At 35.1% G+C, this 26,577-nt stretch overlaps 1 protein-coding gene across 3 annotated transcripts in view; it reads right to left on the bottom strand.

Annotated features, from left to right (window-relative positions):
• The window catches only part of TNKS (tankyrase), a 176,432-nt gene that overhangs the window by 113,727 nt on the left and 36,128 nt on the right, over window positions 1-26,577 (bottom strand). For all 3 annotated transcript variants that reach the window (XM_089903698.1, XM_022571132.3, XM_022571133.3), the window contains exon 3: window positions 14,271-14,366. In XM_089903698.1, coding sequence (XP_089759824.1) covers window positions 14,271-14,366 — 96 coding nt within the window. The remainder of the gene's footprint in view (window positions 1-14,270; window positions 14,367-26,577) is intronic.

The raw sequence follows: 26,577 nt of genomic DNA, 5'->3' as shown, positions 1-26,577 counted from the left end.
TCAGAAGGTTGCAATACATCATGTCTCTTTGCCTTTTATTACTTCAGTGTTTATTTCCTAAAAACGTGGATATTTTCTTACGTAAGCACTGTATAGTAAGTAAATTCAGGAAATTTAACATTAGTACAATACTTTTATCTAATAGAGTGTACATATTCCAATTTTGTTATTGTTCCAATAATATCCTTTATAGCATTTTCCCCCTCCAGTCCAGGATCATGTATTTTGCATTTAGTTGTCATGTCTCTTTAATCTCTTTTAATTTGAAATAATTCCTCAGCCTTTGTCTTTCATGACACTGACATTTTTGAAAAATACAGGCCAATTATTTTGTAGAATGCACCTAAATTTGTGTTTGTTTAATGTCTCCCGGTGAGATTTAGTTATGCATCCCTGGCTAGAATACAACATGAGAGATGTTGTGTCCTTCTCAGGTATTACATCTGACAGCATGCAAGGTTTATCTGACTCTCACTGATTATATTAATTTTGCTTCCCCAGTAAGGGTATTATCAGATTTCTCCACTGTACAGTTACTGTTTTCCCCAAGTAATAATCCATCTATCGACAGCCACACTCAGAACCACGCAAACATCCTGCTCCTCATCGGATCTGGTCCTTGAGATTTAGCATCCACTAAGGATTCTTGTCTTAGCCAGTCTACTGTGATGGTTGCAAATGGTGATTTTCCAATTTCAACAGTTCCTCCACATTTATCAATGCGCATTCTAACAGTGGGAAAGAACGCTCCCCACTCACTCATTTATTATCACTGTATGAACATATCTATTCCTGTTTTATCTAATGGGTTATAATCCATTACTCTCATTGTTTATTTTGATGGTCAAACTGTCTTAGATTTGCTCAGTGGGAGCCCCTTCAAGATATCCTTTTGACAAGCCCCTATGTCCTTTAGAAATGCCCCCATTATTTTTTTGAGCACTTCCTTACTTTCTAGCATAATAAGATATTCCAGGCTCATCTAATACCTTCCCCAATCTAGTCCTGCAATCAGTTATTTTTTTTTCAAATAACTCTTAACTCATTTACTCCCAACACATTTACTCAATCTTACAATACACCTAAAATAGGTTCAGAATTACTATACCATATTATTGCAAAACAACTTAATAGAAGGAAGTGAGGGTTTGTTTGAAATTGCCCTTTTTACCCCATTCTAGACTGAAGGTATAAAGTCAAAGAACTGTGCTCAAAAGTTACTTAGACTAGTTATTCTTTATTTCCTTTAGTGTGGTTATTTATTTGAAATGCAGGTGGTTCAATAGTTTCTGTTTGCTCAATGCTTTAGAATGCAATTTTGAGGCAAAAAATGGGAGTTGAATTTGCATTAAACAGTATAAACTGTAAAAATTTCATTGTTATTATAGTATGAAATCTGTCATCTTTCTACTTACCAAAGGTCTAATTACAAGTTTCAACTATTAATACCATTAAGTTCTCTCAGGATATAAACAATAATAACACATAAAACTGTCACTAATGGATCTACTCAAAGCCTTTTCAAAGATTTTAATGTAGAATTTGATTACTTTTGAACATACAAGCCAACGCTGATCTCCCCTTTTCCATAAGATTTATAAAATGAGTCAACCTTTGAAGCATGCATCATTGCCATTTCAGATGCCCTTTTATAATAACTACATCTGCATTCTACAGTTAGATTCATGTTGAAAATTCTTAAAAACTTGTCACCTTTTTCTTAAAAAAAAAAAAACACACAACCAACAATGCTAGATTTTGTTTTAGTACTATTTTGGAAAAGTCTTTTGAAACTGAAGAAGTAAGATGAAAAATCAAAAACAGAAAAAGGAAAAAAATTAAATAAGAACAGGCTTACCAATATAAAACTTAAAATTTTGTAGATTGGAATGAATGAGATATTTTAAAGCAGAAGACAGATTTATCTTTTAATTTATTTATCCATAAAATATGGCTTTACCATAAAATAATTACCAATGGCTTCTTTCTCATCAGTCTATTTTATGACCCCTAAGCAAATAAGTGAAAATACACCCTCCAAGATCATATCACACTGGAGCAGGAGTATTCTCAGTCTTGGATGGTTCTCAATCTTTTGTCTACCCTAAAACACCCTAAAATGGCTCTTGACTGTGACAATGTCATGGCTGGGGGTGGGGACAGAGGTCAGCCGTGGAATGTCCCTTTTGACACCCTTCAGAAGCACAAGAGGATTCTTGCTATATAAAAATTATAGGTGTTTAATAATGTTATGGAAACTGCTTTATGAACTAGCTAAGTGTTAAAATGAAACATCTGAAATCAACACATTGATAGACAGGAGGTTTCTAATACTCAGCAAAAACATCTAACACAATAATAGCCTCATAAGAATCAACAGAATCAAAAGCCATTTTCGTTAAAAGATCAAATTAATAATGGCCTCATATAACTGTATGGAAATTTAGAAAAGCTCATGAGTATGTATATACTGCTTCATGGAGGAGAAAAATAATAGTATTATGGTATCCTGGAAGGCACAAGGAGACTATTTCAAAAAGGAAATTATACTGAATGCTGCTGAGAGGCTGCACAAGGAAGTGACCACTGTGTGTGTGGGAGGAATATATATAGATGATGGAGTTTACTGATAAACTTGGGGAGAAAAAAAGAAAATATTTCAGTACAGTGGTTAGGAACAAAAAGTGGACCAGGTAAGTTTAGTTTAGAATAAGAAGTAAGAAAACAGACAGAGCCCATGTGCAAACTCTTTATGCTCTGCAGGGAAAGCAGAAAAATGGGTGCCTACAGAGTGATGCGGTGATCAAGAGAAAACAATTTTGTTTTTACTTTATTTTTTAAAGTGGGAGCTATTAGAATCTGCCTATATGCAAACGGATATAAGCCAATAGGGAGAACATAATTGCAGGTCCTTGAGTAAGTGAGATGGGATAGGATCCAGAGCAAAATCAGAAGAGGGCTGACCTTAGCCAGAAGCAGTATGCTTCTTTCATTGTAGTAAGAAGGAATGCAGAGTATCTGAGTACAGATGTAGCTAGGCTGGTGGAACTGGTCATAGCACTAACTTCTTATTTGATGGCATCTATTTTTTCAATGAAATGTAAGAAGCTCTTTCTAAACATACTCACAAATATTTGAACTATCAGCTAGTCTATTTCAAATATCCTAAATAAATTTAAAAGTTAAGTACACGTATACTGTTATTATGCTAGATCTGTGCTTTTCATGTATTTTGGACCCACCCCTTTTTCTTCCTTCTACTTCTTTCTCCTTCATTCTACTTTCGCTTCATTCTCAGGCCTGAATTACTACAATTTGCTCCAGGGCAGTTTCCTTACTTCCCATCTTTCCTTATATTAATATATTTAATGAATGTATGTCTAATTCATTTTCCTGAATTAGAAACACAACAAACATCTTCTGTTCCACCAAACAGAATAACTATGCCCTCTTTTCTTCATCAAGCTAAATTAGACATGTGAAGACTTGGGGATGGGCAGTGGGAGAGGAGGGAGACAAGGGAATCAACACCTCTTAGAGGAGCAGAATTCTACCACACCCTCCTAATCATACTGATGCAGATCTATGGCTCATCTGGTCTTAATAACCTACTGCTAAAGGAAATTCCTCATGGAATTTGGGAAACTGGGAAACTGCGGCTTCGAAACGCAAAGTAACTTTCCAGTCTACACAACTGGTAGGCAGCAGAAGTGACATTCCAATGCAGATATTCTTGATTCCAAAAATTCGTGTAACTGTGCTATATAGCCAGTGTTGCAGTCTTGCAGTACGGCCACGAACCTGCTGCTAGTGATAGCTTTTCCTCCGTAAAGCGGGGAAAGGGTTAGGAAGAGCACAGTGCCTCCTAGGTCACCACCATCCTAGTCCAAAGCTTTGAGAAACTGCTCCCTAAGCAAATGTGTATACACAGCTCATTCGCTTCTTCCTACCAGTTAGCGCATGTTCCTCATTGATATCTGCTTAAACAGCACGTTGGAAGGTAGGAAAATGTAGGTGTAAGGCAAGTTCTGCTAGAAAACACCAGGCACAAAAGTGGGTATCTGTTCAAAGAAGGTTTTTGTTTTAGGTCAACCTATATTTTTTTGCACCATCACACCCTGCTCCAGTTTCCTCAGCCTTATGAATGAGTAAGGTAAGGCAGGGACACTGACAAAGCTGGAGTACAGCAGGAAAAGATGGTATTCTGCAAAAATTCCATCAGTAAACTCTCCAACACTAAGTTAGTTACTTTAATTACAAAGCCTCTTTAATCCTAAATAATTACTAATTCCTCCCTTTACTCCACTATTCAGGGACACCTCATTTTTTAAGTAATAAAGCCTCATGCCATGTGTTTCAATGACTTTTTAAATTTTCAGAAAAATAATTCTCCTACGTTAGATAAACTAGGAAAATACTGGCTACTGGGCTATTCCAACCTTAGGGCTGAGCCAGAGTAAATGGAAATAATGAACAGCACAGAAAGAAGATCATGAAGGAGGGGACTATGGGCTTATCTACCAGTTACCAACTGATAAAGCAGCAAGCTGTTGATAACTTTTACTTTTAGTCACAATTATTTCAGCTGTAAATGCTAAAATCATAATTTTGCTTTTTATTCACCTATAAAAAGCTAATGCATTAAACAATTAAGTTCTCTGCAGTACTATGTGAATAGTACTGAGAGTCCAATCATACCCCTCATAACTCACAGTTGCTTAAATATAGGTTTCTGATCAGCAGGTAGATTTAGAAAAATATGCATGCCACCGAAATTCCTATTGTTCATGTAGTTACACTCAATGCTTAAATCCTCAGAGTATACATATGAGAAATGACTGATTCCAAATAGTAATAACTGATCAAAAGTAGTTTCAAGACTTCTACTTCTCGGAAAATGGAGTAGATGTACTTTTCTGTACTCTTCCCACTAAGTACACCTAAAAAAACCTAGACATCATATGTAAAATATATATAAGAAGACTCTCAATGGTGGACAGAAGAAGGCAGACCAGTTAAGGACCTTGCTACCCAAGGAATGACTCATGGTGGTGAGTTCTCAAGTCCTTTTTGCCCCATATATACAGACTTAAGAGCTGAAGAAGCTGACAACTCAGAAAATGCCAACAGGTGCAGACAAACAAAAGCCTGTTCTCTCAAGCCAAAGGGCCAGGAAAGGGAAAGTCTGGCATGACAGAAAACCTTTAGACAATAACTGCCTCTTCCAGTCAAATACTACAAAAAACAAAAACAACCCAGAAAAACTAAAACAAAAAAACTGTGGCTCTACCCCTACTCATGAAGCAAAGGCCTGTGATGAGTCTAAATTTGCAAGCTCACTAGGAAACAAGACTTTATCTCTGCCAGGTAACAATTAGCCCCTCCTCACCACAGTGTTGGTGGAGACCACAGACTGCCACAAACTTTCACTACAGCCCAATGGTAACGAAGTCACCCCTCTTCTCCTCCTGTGATGTCAGTCAAGGCCATGTGGGGAAAAGATCAGCAAGGATAGAGAAGAACTCAATAACACCATCAACGAACAGGATGGAAGAGACATTTATAGAACGCTCCATCCAACAACAGCCAAAACACATTCTTTTTACATGCCCATTTAACATATACCAACATAGACCACATTCTGGGCCATAAAACAAAAATTTTTTAATGAAAAGAACTGAAAACATAACAAGTGTTGTCTAACCACAATCAAATCAAACTAGAAGGTATATCAAAAAGGTAATAGAAAAACCTCCAAACACTTAGATTCTAAACAACATACATCTACTAAATATTTAACCATAGGTTAAAGAGAAAGTATTTAACCATGGGTTAAAGAGAAAGTCTCGAGAATTAAAAAAGAATATATTGAACTGAATGAAAATAAAAATAGAATGTATCAAAATTTGTGGAATACAGCCAAAGTCGTACTTAGAGGGAAATTTATAGCACTAAATGCATATATCAGAAAAGAGGAAAAGTCTCAAATCAATTTTCTAAACTACCACTCCAAGATAAAGAGTGAAATAAGCCCAAAGTAAGCAGAAGGAAATAATAAACATAAGAACAGAAATCAACATTACTGAAAAAAAAATCAATAAAACAATGACTTGGTTCTTTGAAAAGGGTCAATAAAACTGACAAACTTCTAGGAAACACTAGTAACACAGAAGAGAAAACACAAATTACCAGTTATCAGGAATGCAACAGAGGCTATCACTACAGATTCTGCAGACATTAAAAGGTATCTAACAAAAGAAAACTACAAACAACTCTACACACAGAAATCTGACAGCTTAGATGAAATTTCTTGAAAGACATAAGCTACCAAAACTCACACAAGGAAAAAATATATAACCGAATTACCCCTGTACCTATTAGAGATATTGAATGAATAATAATCTTCCAAAAAAGAAAGTACCAGGCCCAGATGGTTTCACTGGTGAATTCTACCAAACATTTATAAAAGAAATAATTTCTTCTAGAAAACAATCTCATCCAGAAAATAAAAGCAGATGGGACACTTCCTAATTCATTCTATGAAGCCAGCATTACCTTAATACCAAAATAAAGACATTACAAGTAGGGAAAACTACAGAATCGGTATTTCTGGTGATGGAAATGTTTTGTACCTTGAGTGCATCAATGTCAATATTCTGGTTATGATACCATACTACAGTTTTGCAAGATGTTACCACTAAGGGAAAATAATAAAGAGGGTACTGGGAACCTCCCTGTATTATTTCTTACAACTGCATGTGAACCTACTTATGTCAAAATGAAAGTTTAATGAAAATTTCATTAACCCTTACAATACTAAAGCGTTAATGAATTCTAATGTCACACGTTCTACTTAAGAAAGCAAATGTTAACAGTAATTATTATAAGAAAATTTTAAAGAACCATTTAAAACAGTAATTTGGCTGTAGTTGAAGCTCTAATATAAATTGCAATGAAAATGCTATAAGGTTGCTACAGTTTACTAGGGAAAATGACAGTTGCTCTCAGAGTACACACTAACAAGATATTATGCTTCACAAATATGTCATTTTTGATGAGTTAAATGATCATGCTGGTTTTAATGATCATTAAAGTAGGCCTGCTGGCTTTAATTACACAAAAGGTTGATGGGAAGAGGGTGAAATACTAGAATTCTGGGTTATCTAAAGAGAAAATTTCTATTCTCTCGCATTCCATATATTTATGTCTAACTATCTGTAACTCATTTAAGGCGTACACACTTAAAACTACTTGAGCTGCCTCTTATTCATTATGAATTGAATAGTTCAAACATTTTGATTATTATAGCTTTCCTTATAGCTTCTGATAAATGGAATATTTATAAATGGAATGGAATATTTATAAGTGGAATACTTCTTGCCATATCAATAAACAAAGGATGTCACAGTCATCAAGGATTGCAACCCTCCAACATGAGCCGGTGAGCCCTGAGGAAACTCAGAGCTGAAAAGAATACCTGCCATCTAGCAGCCATCAGACTGCAGCCACTCCCTGCGGTGAGCCCTGAGAAAACTCGGTTTGTGAAAATACAGGATACTGGCCCCAGAAAGCTGAGGTGCATATCAAAGGAATGATTTCAGTAAGCCCAGACTCTTGCATCTTCCCATACATAGAAAAGCGCTAAATTCCTTAACTTGAGATATCTGGTTTTCTTTAATTGAAGATAATCTTTTGACTACCCGTCCTTTTGTTGCAAAACTCTTATATATCCTGGCTCCTCCCCTCATTTCCTTGGAGCAGTTTCTCAGAGTCATCTGAGAGCTATCTCTCAGAGTTATCTCCCAGGCTGTAGTCCTCATTTTGCCCCAAATAAAAATTAACTCATAACTCTCACATTATGCATTTTTTTAAGTCAACAGGACACTTCTAAATACTGTTTTCTCAATATTTCAAACGAATGTTTTTCAAGCCTGCTGCCTAGAGAGCAAAGACTTAAGAACATAATTTATAAAGTTGGATAAATCAATTTATTATCCAAGTAAGTCATTTTCTTATAATAATACAATGATAAATCTTGCAGGTAATATTAATCAGGTAAATTTTCTTCTTTTTGAAAAGAACAATCTTTAAGCTAAGAAAGTAGAGAAACATTATATTAATGGATTGAATTTAAACCCTGAATTTATGGGTCGGTCCAATTTTTCAAACATGTTTTATACCACATCCTTCTAAATGAATGAGTGGGTTAAAAAATCTGATTCTGCATATATAAGAATACTGAACTCTAGAGCCAAACTGCTTGAGTTCAGATCCCAAAAATTTCCCTTAAGGACTGTGAACTTGTAAAAGTAACCTAACTTCTGGTGTAAAACAAGGTACAGTGATAATATCTATCTCCTAGTGTTATGAGGATTCAATGCCCTTAGAACAGGTCTTGGCTTACAGAAGCATTCAGGAGTTGTCAGCTGCTATTATTATTACTGTATTTTACATAAAGCTAACTTCTAAAAAAAACTTTGCCTTGCTGCAAGTAACCTAAAAGACAATTCAATAAAAACTACTAAATGAATTGAACAGGTGCTAAAAAGAAGAAATGAACTAGCTTCAGGTTAACCTTTGACCTGTTTGTTCAAGATGCAAATAACTTTACAATTTAAATCATGGTGACCTATGTCAGATATGGTCATTTTAAAAAGGTACTACTTTTATATTCCTCTCCTAAGTCCTTTTCATACTTTTAAGGTTTCAAAAAAGTATTTCAATCACTTTTAATAACAAACTCTTAATTTTCCTGCTCATGTCCAAAATTATAGACAGATCAAACCATTAATAAAATTTTCTTAACAATTAGTTAAGGGATTAACATTTTCAACACATCTTTAAAATGAGTATTCACACTGTTTTATTTCAATGACAATTTTTAACCTTCTTGCTCTAATACTAAAGGAAATTTTTTTTTAAAATCAGGAATTCATGTTAAACAATAATTTTCACCTAATAAAACTGAAGTGGATAAACATATAGTTTTCTTTAAAAGTAAGGGATTTCCTTTCATGGTTTGTTTTCTAGGAGGTACACTGTACTATCAGACTTCCTAATAACTGATAAAAATAATTACTTAAGTTCAAATTAAGGACATGAGAAATCTGTCTTCAGTCATGGAGGCTGATAGTAAAAATGTACTACACATGAAAGGCAATATGCTCCACTCTAGTACAGCTGATGTGCAAAACAGCCCATTAACAGAACAATAACCAAAAGAAGAGTAAAAATTAGGCCTTGGTTTGAAGTCTGATGTGACATCTGGAAGTCTGATGTGACAGCTGCAGGAAGTTTGATCTTTCCAGAATTGGAATATTTTCAAGCAAAGGAACTAACCAAGAAATCTGTTGAAAAAAGGCTCAATAGATACCTTACCCATCACACCAATTAAAAAAAAGAAAAACTTTAATGCACTGTGTTTTAAGAGGTGTACATGACTATAAGCAATTCAAAACCATTTTTAAGAAGCAGAAAATTTAATAAGACTCTTACAATATGGCATGAGAGTGAAACAATTAATAGTTATTGAGTACTTGTAGGGCCTGGAAAATATGCTGCCCTCAGTGACCAGTAATCAGAGCCTAGATGTCCTTATTTATTCAATTGTTTCATGGACTCATCCAAGTTCTGGGCACAAGGAAGCGAGCAAGAGAGACAAAAGCCCAAATCCTTGTGAAGCTTGCATTCTATTGGGGCAAAAAATTAACAACAACAAACTAATGCAATTTCATATATCCATAAAGAAAATAAGTAATAAATCCATAAGGAAAATGAAGTAAGCTAATGGGATTGAGAACAAGAAGGCTTCTCTGAGGAGTAAACATTTGAGTGGAGATTTGACTGATGACCCATGTGAAGTTCTGGGGCACTGTCCCAGTTTTAGTAAAGAGCACGTGTTGGTCCAGACACAGAAAGGGGCTTCATCTGTGTGAGGAGCAGCAAGCATACAGTTGTAGCTGAAGCAAAGAGCTCACGGGAGAACACAGTACAGGACAAGGTCAGAGATATGCAAGGCAGGGGCCCGATCATGGTCGGCTAGGGTTAAAGTCTGGATTTTATTCAGGGGTAATGAGAATATATTAATGAATTTTCTAATCACAGCACTGATTTATGCTTTAGAAAGACCACTCTAGCTATAGTGGAGGCAGAGAGACCCATTATGAAGCTACCGCTGTCATGAAAGAAAGACGAAAGGCGTGTACAAGGGCTAGAGCAGTGAAGCTGGTAAGAAATGGCTGGACTGGGGATTTGAAAGTATGGTAGGTAGACCTGAATTACTGATAGGTTGCTTTCGAAACGTGAGAAGAAGAAAGGAATCCTAAATTTTGGCTTAAGCAAAACCTAGCAGTCAAACCTACCGAGGCCGGGTCCAGATCATTTAAGTCTTCGCTGATCATGCTGAAGGTTTTCGTTTTATCTGAAAAGCAGTAGGAAGCAGTAAAGAAGAAGAAGAACAACAAAAAAGAGATAGGATTCCAGATATAGCTTGCTGATTTAACACACCAGGCTCAGCAAGCACATACCAGACCCCTCAACATTGCCTCTAGCCTGAGCCACAGCTGATTCCTTCTAGAAAGGGAGCCAGCCCATCAATCACAGATTAGAATTTCCTCAGAAGTGCAATGAATCCAGACAAAAGTTTATTCCTGAGAAACCCTGGCGCAAATATATCCCTCTCCCTTATTCCCCTATCCCTAAATCTACTAGGAAACTGCTGGGATGAATTACCTTGGCAACCTCGTGACCACCTAAACTCACTCACTTTACATCCCTGTCATCCTCGGTTCTGCCAACGATAACTCTCCTTTGGCCATCTATCCTTTCCCAAACTCTCAGCCTCAATCTGCTGTCACCTCTTCTTATGACCCAACTTCCTACTGCACCCCACAGAATCCCCTTTACATGATTAACAAATGCTCCTACATCCTTCTCCTCTTCAATGAACACTCCCTTTGTCAACCACCTTTAATTTACATGTAGCTCTGGCAAAGTAATACCACATGCAGCGCAGCCCTTTCAAAAGGAAGCTCCTCATTCACCAAATCCTCACATACTTCATTCAGGAATAGAGAGATACATGTGTGTGGATGCTAAGTCTGAATATGGTAAAGAAGCATAATTCCAATGGAATTGACAAAATAACTCTAAATTCACAAGGAAGAATAAAGGATGAAAACACTGTACCTAAATGGTAAATACTAGAGGATTAGTTCAAAAAACTAAAATATATCCATAGAAGGATACCATGAAATTTATAAATTCATGTTGCAGAAGAATACTTAGCACCTTCTGGGAATATTCATATAACTAAATTAAAAAAAAAGATTATTAAGCAATATGTAATGTATAAGGCTGATTTGATTAAAGAGAAAGAAGAATGTGGGGTGTGTATACTAAGAAAAAATTATAAATAAAATATACCAGAATGTTCTCTGTAGGTGGTAGAATAATGAGTAATTTTTTCTTTTTTGTACTTTTCCTATTTTCCCTAATTTCTAAATGAATGTATTTTTTATACCTAGAAAAAAAGGTCAAAATAAGTAATTTTTTAAAAATCCATAATCATAACACACTGAAACTGCTCTTCAATGAAATTTACAAGGCTCGTTTAGGCTTTTCCTATCCTTGTTTCCTAAAAAACAAAAAATAAACAAACAAAACCACCTCCAAGTCCTTCAGTTGACTGCCCAGAACTTCAGTCATTAACCAAAACCAAACAAAAAACCCTCAAGATCTCTTCTAAGCAAATCATTCACTTAATAATTCAACAAAGAGTTTAATGAGTCTTTCCAATTGACTATTCTCTTTAAAATACCTAAGTGCACTATTCAAAGCAGATGGCTATATGCTGGGCTCCCTTAGCTGTAAGACTAAGGGTATGTTGTTGTTTTATACAGCTCTGTAAAACCTCATGCATTCTTTATGCGGAAGAGGGTATTAGTCATTTATTTATTTTAAAATATTCGGTAAGAGAGATTTTCACTTTGTTAATTTCCTTTAAGGAATATACATATATCTATACATAATTTTAGCCAATGCACAAAAGCAGTAACATAAAAAATTTTGGAAGTCATCTTTGGCAATTAAATTCCCAAAGACGAAAAAAATAAAGAACAGAAACTTCACCCTCAAGGTTAAGTAATGGTACTACAACTACATCTGGCATAAAAATAATGACACATCATCTAGAATAATCTCTAATAACTCTAAATTAAGACTTTCAAAAGATTCTCTTTTTATCACTGCTCAATCTTTTAAATTTAACTTTGGAAATAATACTTCCACCATAATTCCATCAGAATGGAATTCTTTCCATCGCAAAGAACTGCTTAGAAGAGAACCTGCATGGGCAGAAAAACATTTTGGAATATATTTCACTGCATTATATAACCCGAGTGTGTAAATATCATTAGCTTATATTTTCCACTAGAATGTTTTTCTTTTAAATCATATCTGAAAAGTTGTAGGTCATTTCCAAGAGAGCATATTTGTGAAAAAAACAATTAATGAGCTCAGTATTATGACCAAGAAGAATTTAATATCTTCCTATCTAAGCCAAATACAGTGCTAGATGCTTTTCCAGGGAAGTTTAACAGACATGGTATCTGTCCTCCAGGAAGATTTGGTCTCTATGAGTTATTCTGCCAAATTTCTTTCCCAAACTAACAGCCAGTATAACCTCCCCTGAAATTCACTTCCACTTAGAAGATAGCTTCTTGCTGTTCATAACTTATATTCAAACTTTGTCTTTAAGAAAAGTGAAAGTGGATCTAAAGCAGTGCTGCATTAAATGAACAAATGGACAAATCTAACAAACGGACAAGGCAGGTGTTGAGGATTGAAGAGAAGGAAAGGTCAGATAGAGGACACAGATACAGAGACAGTCTTGGTCAGCATTTATAATATCCCTCTAGTACTATGAATTTTCTCCTTTGGTCAGAGACCACTCCAAGGCTGCAATCATTGCCCGGGGCTTTGCTAAAGGAAGAGACTGAAAGGCTGCAGAACCTAAACAGCAGCCCTGAGGCTACAGACTTTAATTTCATTATTTAAAACTTTATAATTATATTTAAATTTCTTCTTATCTACACTGGTTTAAAATAGCTTTATTCCTCTAGTGTATGTTATCATGATTCAGCAACCAAATCACCTAAACTCTTATTAATTTAGATAAATCAGATTACTCTGATTTAGCAGAGATTATGTTAATTTTAACACTGAGGGAAGTTGTCTTTCCATGCAGAGTAATTAAGCAAAATTCCACATATTTTCAAAGCTTTCTGTATATAGATATTTTCCATTCACCTCAGAATCTTTGTTAAAAATGGACTCAGAAGTGAATAAAAGATTTATTTTCTTCAAACCTGGACAAATTTAAAAGGAAGCTAAAAGTCATTTACTTTCATACAACCTAAAACAATACTGTGAGTACTGCAGTGACAGAGGCTCCAAATTATAAATGTCAGTTAAGTAAAAGAAGGCAAAGGCAGCAGAACTCAGATGCTGAGAATAAAAACAAAAATAGATCCAATGCAGCATTCTGCGAATGAAGATCAGTGAAAACGGTTGCTCAATATCACATCACTTATAGCATTATTTCCTATGTTGTTATTGAGAGAGCCTTTCTATTCCAGCATTTCCTTTGTTGGTTCCTGACATTTGCCTTAATAAAACCAATACTTAAGCCAAAATTTTTTCACTATCTGAAGAAAGAAGGTAATCCACTGCCTCAGTTAAAAAGTACTTTGCTATCATGGTAAAAGGGAGAAGATAATGATAAAAGTATAAACAGAGTGGCAAGGGAGGAGCGGCATCATATTTTATTTAACCATTGATGTAAGCAATAAGGCAGCAGGTTGTCTTTCTGATCAAAACTACTTTTATAAAGTAATACAAATGCCCTTGCTTGCTCAATAGTGAAGGTCTTCAAAAGAATCAACTGAGAAGATGAGGTATAGGAAATTACAATCCAAACCATAAAAAAAAAAGTCCAAAGCATGAATAATTATGTTATCATTTAATGCTGTAATTCTCAGAAATTCTAAGTATAATAAGTAATCCTATTACTTATGCTTATGCCAGTATAGCGATTAACGAAAACAGTTAATATAACAAATCAATAATAAAGTAGAGATAATGGCATATATATTTGTTGAGCTTTTATCAGTAAAAAAAAAATAAAATTCAGACCATAAAGATTTTATAAAAGCAAGCAAATAGATCCAATAGCTAGTAGATAAAATAATCGGGCAGCTCTGTTTTCTTACCTGTAAGGACAGCTTTTGCTGAAGGATCTGCCAGGTCCAGGGCTGATTTCCCATCAGTGTTCCGAATGTTTGGATCAGCTCCGTGCTGCAGCAGCACTGTGCAGGGAAAGCAGAAACAGTATCTTACCTCAGGGATACAAAGATTATTTACTGGTAAGTGCCGCCTCGGCATGGTGTAGGCATAAACATACATTGCACAATTTTTTCTCTTTCAAGAAAAAAAAAAGAAAGAAAGAAAAAGAAAAAAAAGCTCTGCAGCAAAGGATCCTCTCTAGAGTAAAGCGAAGTTGGCAACTTGTGGTACAGTATAATCACATGACTTAACATCATAAACACGAAACTAGAAAAATCCTGCAACAGACAGTTTGGGTTTGCCTCCTTCAGGCAGAAGGATGCGGAGCTGTATGCTCGCTGCCTCGCGCTGTGAAATCCTCTCACTATGAGCCTGCCCTGTCTTTACTACCACTGTGGCTGCTTGTTGCTGCGGCTGCTTCACTGCTGAATTTTTCACTGCTGAATTTCCCACCGCTTCCTCGTCTTGGAACAGCTGTAATGCTGTGCAAGCCTTTTAGTGCTCACTGCTTACATGTATGGAAACGCATCAGAACATACTGGCTTGCTTCCAAGAAGTTTACCAGACACAGTAACGCATGCAACTCTGGTTCCCTGCAGCCGAGCTGCAGAAAGGAACTGCCTTCCACAATAATTCTGGCCATCAAAAATTTTTAGAATCAGAAATTCAATCACTATGATATATGCTGAGGAATGAATGTTACACATGCTATATTGGGTAAAAAGTAGCTACAGAGAATTTTGAGATGTGTAGGCTTCCAAAAGAGAGAATCACTGTTTAAGTAAAATCCAGATATAATTTATTAATCTAAAACATTTCTCAACTACATCTGGTATGTGTGTGTATAGGGGCGGGGTGGGGATGGTGGAGAGGGGAGGGTGGGTGTTGCTATAACACTACCCAACCAATGGTTAAACTAATAAATATATTAAAAACTAGTCTAATAAGCAAAGTTCAATTACAAGTTATTCTAACAGTTCAAATCTAACACTTTGTGTACTCCTGGAGAGAACAGGAGTTGTTACCATTTACCAATATTCTATAGCATAAATTTAAAACAAAGCAGAAATATTAAATTTAAATAAATAGTTAAAGACATGTTATATATAATGACTGTTGATGTGTCCCAGATTTTCATTCATTAACAGTCCCATGCTAAAGTACATACATTCTTTAGGAATATTTGGAAGGCAAGCCTCATATATTACTAAGTACAGAGCTTTATAAAGCTCTTCTTCTCCCTTTAGTACATAAGCCATCTAGTCGATGGCTTTATTATAAGGTACAAAGGAATAGCTTTATCTAGAATTGGGACGCAGCTGCTGGGACAGCATGCATCAGCATCTCTTGCACTAAATCCTGGATACTTTCAGACTTGGGATAACAAAAACTAGCCGTGGCTTGAAAAGATGCAGTGAGATTTTGCTAAGACTTTCACTCTTGACTGTAAGCAATGAACATAATTCTTTTCCAGATGTTTATAAAGTGACAAAAGTAGCACAAAATAGCAAGTACCATAATGTGAAACTGTAGTTATTCTTTCATCATAATGAATAAGCTTTCACAACAATATATATATTTTTTATTCCAGGAAGAAATCCCAACATGAAGATTTGGCTTGTAAAGGGTCTTTATCATGAAGCAAGCTCATGTATCAAATGTAAAGATGACAGCTATCGCTATATCTTTATTTAGATGCTGAGTGATCACATGCAAAAAGTAGGAAAACAAAGAAATGACAGCTACCATGAAAAGCTGAGTTTTTTTATCGCATACTTCGAGAACTTCAGAACCTGCTTTAAACAAGAAGTATAAGAACGTAGTTTAACAATCCTTGATGATAATATGGTGGGAGCTTTTACTTTGCAGCTTAATGCGTGGTAGAGGCAAAACATAGAAAGCCTTATTGTTCCTCCAAAAGTCACCTAAAGTCTCAGCCTTACCTATTATATCTTTGCTATTTTGCAACAGAAATCTGCCATTACAGCTTAGTTGCAGTTTTGCTTTGTTTTAGTTGACTTTGAAAGGAGTTATCTTTTCACTAGAAATATCTGTTTTCTAAACATTTTTGAGTCATATGCATCTCATTCATTGGACCTGAACACACAGAAACATCACTGCAGAGTTATGTAGCAACAGGGAAGAAGCTGAATTTTCCAAACCAGATGCTGATAACAAAATCCACATTAGAAAATAATTGAACCATTTTAATTCACCAGATATGGGTAAAAAACCCACAAAACTCAGTAGAGTTAAGAGTTTTAGGAGCAATAAAGGTATCCATAACCAGACTACAAGGGATCTAAACTTACCTAACTTTTTATAAAAGGGCAGCACTGGGGAGATTAAATGGGAACAAAAAATAGCATCAAAAGTACTAAGCACAGAGCCTGACAATACATATCAGCTAATACTAATATTTAAAGCACATTTTAAAATGTATTTGTACTCTCAACTTTACCACTAACTACTAATTCATTGCTTTGACCTAGAGCCAAACCTTCAGATCTTAACTTTTTCTGTAAAGGGCCAGAGAGAAAATACATTAGGCTTTGTAGACCATATGGTCTCTGTCTCAGCTATTCAGCCTTGCCTCAACCCCATCATTACAGAGGAAAAGCAGCCACAGACAATACTTAAAGGCATGTGTGTGACTCTGTTTCAATAAAACTTTATTAAAATTTGAATTCTGTATAATTCTCATATATAAGAAAATATTGTTATTATTGTGTATTTTAAAAATCATTTAAAATGTAAAAACAATTCTTAGCTTACAGGACATACAAAAAACAAGGGGTGAGCTGGATTTGGCCCATGGTCATAGTCTGCCAACCTCGACCTTGGGCAGGAGTAGATAAAGTGTGGGCAGTAATAGACAAAGTGTGGTCCATGGACTGTTCTAGTCCTCGAACTCTCTGTAATCCATCGACATTGAGATAACCACAGAAATTAAGAGGAAGCATTTAAAACTATGTGTGTCATTTTAAAATTACTTTTTCCAGTACCTCATCTTTATTGTAGTTTACAGAGTTATTGGCCTGCCATGCATTGGGGAAGGAAAAAAACTGGTCCCTGACCACAGACAAGGTTGAGAAGCACTAAGCCAGTTCCCAGGTCTATAAAGTGAAGGACCTGGACTAGATAAATGATTTCTATGTATCTAGAATAGGCCTCAAATCCCTGATAATGCTTTAGAGTTACAGTCTAAGCATTAAGATCTAAAATCTTAAAAAAGAAAGATTTGCCTCAAGCAGACCCTTTTCCTTCCCTACGCTTTTAATCAAAATGGAAAAAAAATTTATTTATCCTAACACTTGATTTAACAAAAACAAAATTAATAGTTGAGTCCATGATCAAAGTTGTAGGGTACATACTAAAAAGTACCAAACTACTTCTTGAGCAATTCCTCAAGTCAAATTTGTTTCACACTATTCCCTATGAAGATCTGTGTGATGCTATTTTCTAATACCAGAAGAACAGCACATACATAGGGCAAAGATAACAACCATGGCTTTCAAGACTGTCAGTCTGTACTTGAAGTAGTGACATGTAGGACTCTCAATGCTGGATGCTTCAAAAGTTGCTTTCAAAGTTCTGTGCTACCAAAAGGAATAATAAAATATGACTACAGATACATAATACAATTAGAAATTCATCTTGTAACAGATTCTTCTTCAAAAGTAGCACAAATATCTGAAGCAAAGTTCCCAGAATATACAATCAATATACAAACTAAGGTTTGAAAGAAAAACAAGGAAACTAAAATCTGAGTAACATTCAGTAAGTAAATTCGAGACTACTGTGGACGGACATTAAAAATCTCCTTGTATTATCTTTAACCAATTAGGGCATTATCAAACCTCAAATCCCAAATGTCTAGGCTCTATATCTCAAACCCATTTATCTCCTTTGGAAGTTATAAGGGTGGAGAAAATATAGCAGCTAGCGTAATAACAGAGAGTTAAACCCAAGGTAAGATCAGAATATTCAAAATGACATTTTCAAAAAAGCTATGGCAAGAAGGACATGTGATTTTCCTATTTCTGGTGCAAACATTCAGCTACAGCGAGCCAGATTCAGGGAGCATGCCTTCAGTCTGTGACCAATGCAGGAGAGACTGAAGTCGATTCATTTAATTCCTCAAAACTATTAAATTTAAGCATTCATATCATTTTAGAAAATATTTCTACACGTATGTGAAGCCTCATCTTATCAAATTCCTAGAAAAATATGAAGTGCTATTATGATAAATTATATTTAAGTACAGGCACTAATAACTGATTTAAGAAGATAGAAGAAATAGAAACAATGTGAATTTTCCAAGCTAAAAATGTAGCAAGGCGTTTAGGTAAATTACGAAAAAGCATTTAAGTATAGTTTTCACTTTTAATGGCAGAAACCCTCCTATTAAGATATGGTAAATTCTTTGTTATGTGAATTTTAGAGCTACATTAAAGGTCTAAAACTGTTCCTCACAATGAACAGACACTCAATTTTAAAAAAAGTTATGTTTATGTTTTGCACGTATTTCATAGTCATCTTACTCTTTTATTTTTTTTGCAGTACGCGGGCCTCTCACTGTTGTGGCCTCTCCCGTTGCAGAGCACAGGCTCCGGACGCGCAGGCTCAGCGGCCATGGCTCAGGGGCCCAGCCACTCCACGGCATGTGGGATCCTCCCAGACCGGGCACGAACCCGTGTCCCCTGCATCAGCAGGCGAACCCTCAACCACTGCGCCACCAGGGAAGCCCCATCTTACTCTTTTAATTAAGAGTATAGAAATACTCATTTGACTGAGTTTCTAAAATTAAATCACACAAAGCACCAAGTTTAGCAAATAAAATTTTTAATTTTGGAGCAAAATACTAAGAGACCAAATTTTAGCTAGCTATAATCGTCAATGCATAAGACAAAAGATATACAAACTTCTAATATATGAAAAGATGCTCAATATCATTATTCAAAAGAAAATGCAAATTTATAAGATGGGCAATGACCCATCTTTTATTATTAATGGTATTCCATATTAATGAGAATGTATTAAACTGGAACTCTCATCCATTGCTGGTGGGCCTGTAGAGTGGTATGTAACTACTCTGGAAATCAATTTGGCAATTATTATAAAGGTAAATATACACTACTGTATGTTCTAACATCCTACTTTTAGATATTTATCCAAGAGGAAAAGAAATATGTCCATACAAAACACCTGCACATGAAAATTTCATATGTTTATTTAGAAAAGCAAAAAAATGAAAAACATCTCAATATTCATCAACAGGTAAAAGGATAAGCAAATTGTAGCATATCCATACAAAAGAATACTACTAAGCAATAAAAAGAAATAAACTATGGACTCATACTAGAGGGATGAAATCTCTACAACATGCTGAGCAAAAGGAGCCATACAGCAAAGAACATATTTCTAGGACAGAAAACTAATCTACAGTGACAGAAAACAGATCAATTGTTCCCTGGGGATGGTGGAGGGGAAGAGAAAACTGACTGCAAATGGACACCAAAGAACTTTTTAGAGTGATAAAAACTGCTCTATTAAATTGTGGTAGTGGTTACATGGGCGTATACATTTGTCAAAACTCGTCAATATATATACTTAAAATGGATGCATTTTATTTCATTATCTCAAACTAATTTTATGTTGTAATTCAATAAAGCTGATTTTTTAAAAGCTCAATAGAGGGGTTTAATCGCAGATTAGATAAATCTGAAGAGAAATTTATTGTCCTGGAAAACAGGTCAACAGATCCAAGAATGCTGCAAGGAGAAATAATCATGGACAAAGGATGGAGTGAGAAGGTTTAATATGTTGTAATCAGTCTTAAAAGAAACACATACATATTTGAAGAGATAATGCCTAAGATTTTCCCATAACTAATAAGAGACACAAATTTATACGTTCAAGAAGCTCAAACAGGATAAACTCAATGAAAAAAAAAATAGTACCCATATAAATTAGGAACTACTATCAAAAATAGTTGATAATTCAAAACAAAGCAATAAGTTTTAGAGTAATACGTCAGAGGTAAATAATTTGTGAACCTATCCTAACTATAGTGTATGTTATACTATATAGCAGATGTTAAGCAATGATTTAACTATAAATCTGTTTCCATGTATATTTGCAAAAAACGATATTTTTACAAGTGTAAAAACACCATATTCCTATTCTTGGGATAAATTTAATTTAGGTAACATCAATTAAATTATGTTATACCCTAAAAATTACTTTAAAATAAATGTTAATAGCTTTAAATACATTCCTATAAACACTACTCTAGAACCAAGATATATAAGGTCTGACTAGGCAAATCAAAGAAATCTCTTTGATATAAATTTAATATTTATTTTCATCTGCAAAATTTTTTTAAAAAAATATTTTATTTCCTCTTTATATTTTTTAGAATTCTCTTCCTTTATTAAGATCCATCTTCTTACCAGCACTTCCCACCCCCAAATAAACTATTTAAATCCTTCAAATTCTAACATTCATAGGAGATAAATACTGGTTCTACATACCAAATTAAATCTGGGACTCAGAAAGAATGATCAGTTCTATTCCCTGTCAACATACTCAGGCTAATCAGTAAGTTTCTCTCAACATAAACTAGACTCATGTTGATTTTTTTTGATGCTCAGTGGTATCTTTTCACTGAATGAGTAGTGACATTCACTGAGTGAAGTAGGTTTCTTTCATCTTAATTGATATCCTTTGGAAAAACCCCTGAGAACCTCATAATATAATGCCTAGCCTAATGTGACCCTACTTATAAAGCTCTTCTGAAATGGAGATTTAAGAGCAGGTATTCTGGTATATAATGAACAGAGATCCAAGCAAGCTGGAGAAAAGTTCTGAAGTAATGGTTGTCTGGTCTTAGCTTGGCCTGGTTAGCCATAAATTAAGATGATTAAGTGATCTTCTAGTGCCTAGAGCTACACTGTCCAATATAGTAGCCACTATCCATATGTAAGTATTGAGTCTTTGAAATGTGGCTAGTGAGGCTGATGATCTGAATTATTAATTATATTTTATTTTAATTATTTAATTTTAATTAATTTATATATTAAGTTGATACATGATACACTGGTTCATGATTCAGTTATTGGAAAATGTTTAATATGTTTTGAACACCTTAGATATGTGAATCTACTGTTTCAACTGTAAATTTTATTAAATCTAAATACAGATCAAGTATTACTGATGAAAAGTTTGCTTGAATTGAGATGTGCTTTAAGTAGAAGATATACACTAGATTTCAGAAACCAGTTGAAAAAAATATAAAATTTTTCATTAATAATGTTTTTTAATGTTATATACCATTTTTAAAGGTTATTTCCCATTTACAGTCATTACGAAATATTGGCTCTATTCCCCAGGTTGTACAATACATCCTGGAGCCTATCTTACACCCAACAGTTTGCACCTCCCACTGCCCTACCCCTATATTGCCCCTCCCCTACCTCCCCACTAGTAACCACTATTACGTTCTCTATATCTGTGAGTCTGCCTCTTTTTTTGATATATTCACTAGTTTGTTGTATTTTTTATATTTCCATATATAAGTGATACAGTATTTGTCTTTCTCTGACTTATTTCACTTAGCATAATAATGTTCTATACTCATATGTTGAAATAATATTTTGTATATGCTGCTTTAAGTAATATATTATTAAATTAATATCACCTGTTTCTTTTTAATGTGGCTATTAGAAAAATTTAAATTACATTCATGTCTGGCATTATATATCTACCGAACAGCACTACTCTAGAGCAGAGTGAACTACTGACATTTTGGACCAGATAATTATTTACTGCAGGTGTAGGGTGATGGCTCCACCATGGTGCCCTGGAGACTCTGCAAGTATCCTCACATGCTAAGCAAAGACTTGAATCACAGTTCATCTGTGTCTTGGTGCAAATGCCTTGTGACCTCTGGAAATGAAAGATGAGAGACTTGCAAGGAGCTACTGTGAGGCCACCTTCCACTCACCTCTCTACCTTCCCTCATCACTTCCCACTTCTGATGAGGTAGGGTAGGGGGCTTTCTTCATCTCCCCTTCTATTGGCTCTTCAGCAACAGAGGATCCCACAACTTGTGCTGCAGTCATTCAGCCCTTCTCCTCTCAGTGTCATCCTTTTTGCTGTACAGTACAAGGACCACAAGGAGCTGGCACTTGTGGCATCGTTTCTCGTCAAATTAGTCAGGCCCTGGCTTTGGCCTTGGCTTGGCTTGCAACGTGAACTTGCAACAATAGGGAGTAGCCCTGGGCATTGAAAGATGATAACAGCACCCCTGACCTCTACCCAATTGAGGTAAACAGCCCTCCCCCACTGTGACAACCAAAAATGTCTCTAGATATTGCTAAATATCTCCTCAATGGGCAAAACTGCTCCTGGCTAAAACCACACTTACTCCCCGCACTCACACACACACGAACTTTTGTGAGGTGGAATACATGAAGGTCTATGCTTCTCCCCTCTCAACACTTTTACATATTGGGTTACTGCATTAGATTTCATTTGAAGGAAGATTTCTGTGGTTTAATAACATAATAGGAAATAAACAAATAGTAAATCAATAAAATAGTAACTAGTAAATGTTTTTAAAAACAGTAAATAATAGTAAAAGGTAAATAATAAAAATGATTTCTATGGATTCTTTTAATTTTAAGATGCTGTGACTTATGAATATATCTTTGAGTACTGACTTTATCAATTAGAGGGCTTTTTTTTTAAAATTACAAGGGAGAAAAAACTACTTTAACTGGCTTAAACAACATGAAAATTTATTGAAGAATAGAGGCATCTCATCAAAAGCAAAGGCAGAAACATGTCCCCAAATTTATCCTGCTGCTGCCTATCCCTGTCTCCCAGCTTTATTGCCATCACCCTCGGCTACAGACAATACATATACTTGTACTATCTGAACCTTAATTCCAAACTCTCATTAAAGAGAATTTGCTCCAGCTTGCCTCAAATCTGGTTCTGGACTTCAAAAGCTTGGCCAGAGAAGCTGGAAGAGGCAGTAAAAACAATGGTGATGGGGAAAGAGGTGTTAGTTCTAGAGTACATGGGCGGATCTCAATGGGCATCTACAGCAATAACAGATCTTAAATTTAACGTATTATGTAGATATGGCTATATATGGTAAATGAATCTTTACAAAAATGTCTCTATTTTACATATTTCTACAGTGTTTTAATGTTTATTACAAATATATATTATTTTTATAATGAGAGAGATATTTCTCCTCAGACAAAAATGATCTTTACACATGCTGTTTAAGTATGTTCGCCAAAACAATACTTCTCTTAAAGCTGCTCTTTAATTAATTTGTAACCAATGGAGAAATAAAAATTGGGCAGTTCTTATCAAGCAAACAACATTAAATGTGGTGTAGCATTAAATAAACAATTCCAATATAAAATAAATACATTAATTTAGAATTTGTGATAATGCTGAGACTGTAGAAATAAGTCTAAAGTAAAATAGTCAAGAAGTAATTTTCTATTGTGTAAAAGTCCAGGTTTTTAACCATACTTTTTTTAGTCTTTGCCTTTCATACAAAAGTCACCAAAAATTCAGAATTCTGTCAACAACTGGGACTAGCATACTTGTGATATATAATTTTACCTCAAGGAGCTATCTGTCTTTATGTGCCTTTGAACTTAGGAAAAAAAATGTATTCTTATTTTTTCCTGGTGAGGGACACAGAAAAAAGTTACAAATGGGTTTCCATCTAATGAGGCACATAAAGGCAGAGAGTTCATTGAGCTAAAATAAGTTCAAAAAAATCAAATTCTCTCCTAAGTCTGCTGCACTTACTAATGGCAAAACACCACAGTTAACAGTTGGTCCTCTGGAACCAGACTGAATGGGTTAGAATCCCAGTTCCGCCACCTCCTAGTTCTGGGACCCCAGGAAGCGACATCACCTCTCTGTACTTCCATTTCCGCACCAGCAAATCAGGAGATAATAACAGTACCTACTCATGGGGTTATTAGGAGGACAAAACAAATAAATATTTGAGGAGCTCTTAGAACAGTGGCTAACATATAGTACACATGTGCATGTAAGAATTTTTTTAAAGACATTAGAAAATATTTAATTACTTACTCAAAAAAGCTAATCCAAGTAAATAAAATTTTACTGAATTTACATAAGACTAGTTCTTTATGATCAAACTTTGGCATGAAATGTTATAATAATAAAAGAATCCTCCGATTAAATTTTGCTCCCGTTATCAAGATTTCCTATAAACAGAGAAGACCAAGAATTTTTGAAAAGGTCCGTTACATATGGAGTAACTTAGGTATAGATTATTCTGTGTGTGTATATAGCAGATTCTTATATCCAATTCCATTATATCCTTTTTTCAATAAGGAGTTAAGGCAGGCCCCAATACATCTGGGAAATCAGCATTATCTGCTTACACAAACCACAATTTATTATAAGATAAAGCAGGCAGTAGAACAAATATAAGAATGATTATAACAAAGCATATCTCCTTTCTACCTGGAAACCCTAGAGAATCAAGTCTAAAAGAAAGCCCTGTCTAGGAGTCAGACAAACCTGGGTTTGAGAATACTGCTCTCTACTTCGCAATTGTCTGGCCTAAGTCAAGTGACTTCACCTCTGTCAATTTCAATTTCCTCTTTCACTACCTTCCTCCAAGGATTGCGGTCATAATTGAGACAATATATATAAACCTAGCTTGGTTCTTAGCACACAATAGGGACTCAATAAACACCCTATCCCTTCAATCAGGACCTTTTCATCTGCCTTTCAAAAATAGAATCCCGTGCACAGAATGCTAAAAAAATACCAGTTGGATTAAAATAAAGGCAAACTGGTAACAGCCCTAGGAACGATGAATTCGTTTGTGCCCAATTATTGTTTTATACTTCCTTGTACTTAGGGGAAGATTACTTTTTCTAATACTTGACTAGAGTCATGTAAATAAAACACTAATAAGTAACAAAGTAGATATTACAGTCTGACCACGTAAGTTTATAACAGGATGACAGAATTTTTACAGTTCTAGGGACAGCAACCACATGCAAAAGGTGCTTCCCAATCTCTCTGAGAGAAGTTTCACCCGCCTTTCTGAGTCCACACCTAAATTGTTAAGAGCCGAGTAAGGCCTCAAGGACTTACAAGCGTTTCCAGGCAAATTCCCCCACTATAAAATATTAAGACCAATTCAGTTTTAGTGCTACAGTTTTAGTGCTACAAGGTTTAAAGTCACATGTTTGAAAACATTTTTCACAAGGAACACAGGGTTGAGCCAGTACCATAATATTCTGATTCTGCTTTGAATTTTAGTTTCTTAAGAAATAATATCACAACTATTATTTTCCTATGTCTCTAAGAATTCAAATGATTGGAACCTCAATATGCTGTTGTACTTTCAACCTGAAGGAGGCAAAGAACATAACTGTTAAGTTTTCATTCTTTGGGAAATATATCAAATAATTTTTTTAATGTAGCTTGTTTTCGATAAATTATCCTATGAGTGATATTCTTAATGACAGTATTCAATCACGTTTCTCACATCCCACCTGAGCTCCTTTCCCCCACAGTGAGGAGGAAAAGAATGCCTTTTTCTTTTAACAGAGTTCCTCCTTTGCTCTTTCCCTTCTCTCATTCCTAGAGGGCTGCAATTTTCAGAAACAGCAATTATGATGCCCTCTAGCAACTTGAAGAACTATTTACTCATAATTAATTTGCCTTTAAAAAATTATCATTGTTCACATCTCTTTGCATTTGTCAAGCTTTCATACGCTTTTTACTTAGTCACAGCAAATCACTAGAACTTCATACTCCTGCTATTGAAGTATTTGTGGGGAAAACGTTTGTTACGATAATTTTCCATTATCCTACCTGCGATGTCTCTGCTAAGTTAAAAGGCATAAACTGCCATTTTAAAAAAAGTTTCATGTCTTATCAAATCATAATTCAAGTTTACAAAGTAACAATGAATATGAAACAAAGGACATAAACTAATTCACATTGAAGGCAACAAAGAGCCACGTATCTGTCATTACGTTTTTACTGAGTGTCAGAATACAGAAATGATCTCTGAGAACACCTTATGCTGCCACCCAAGGGAAAAGAGAGTGGAAGGAAACAAGCACTTGCTGAGGCTCTACCTGCTTTATTATTTCATTTAACTTTCCATAACAACCTGATGCAGTAGGCCTGATGCCCACCTTA

The sequence above is a fragment of the Delphinapterus leucas genome, chromosome 21 (assembly GCF_059928025.1).
Source record: "Delphinapterus leucas isolate spDelLeu-1000000601 "Yukka" chromosome 21, BTC_Dleu_Yukka2, whole genome shotgun sequence".
Taxonomy (NCBI): domain Eukaryota; kingdom Metazoa; phylum Chordata; class Mammalia; order Artiodactyla; family Monodontidae; genus Delphinapterus; species Delphinapterus leucas.
This window is presented reverse-complemented; position numbering and strand designations above follow the sequence as displayed.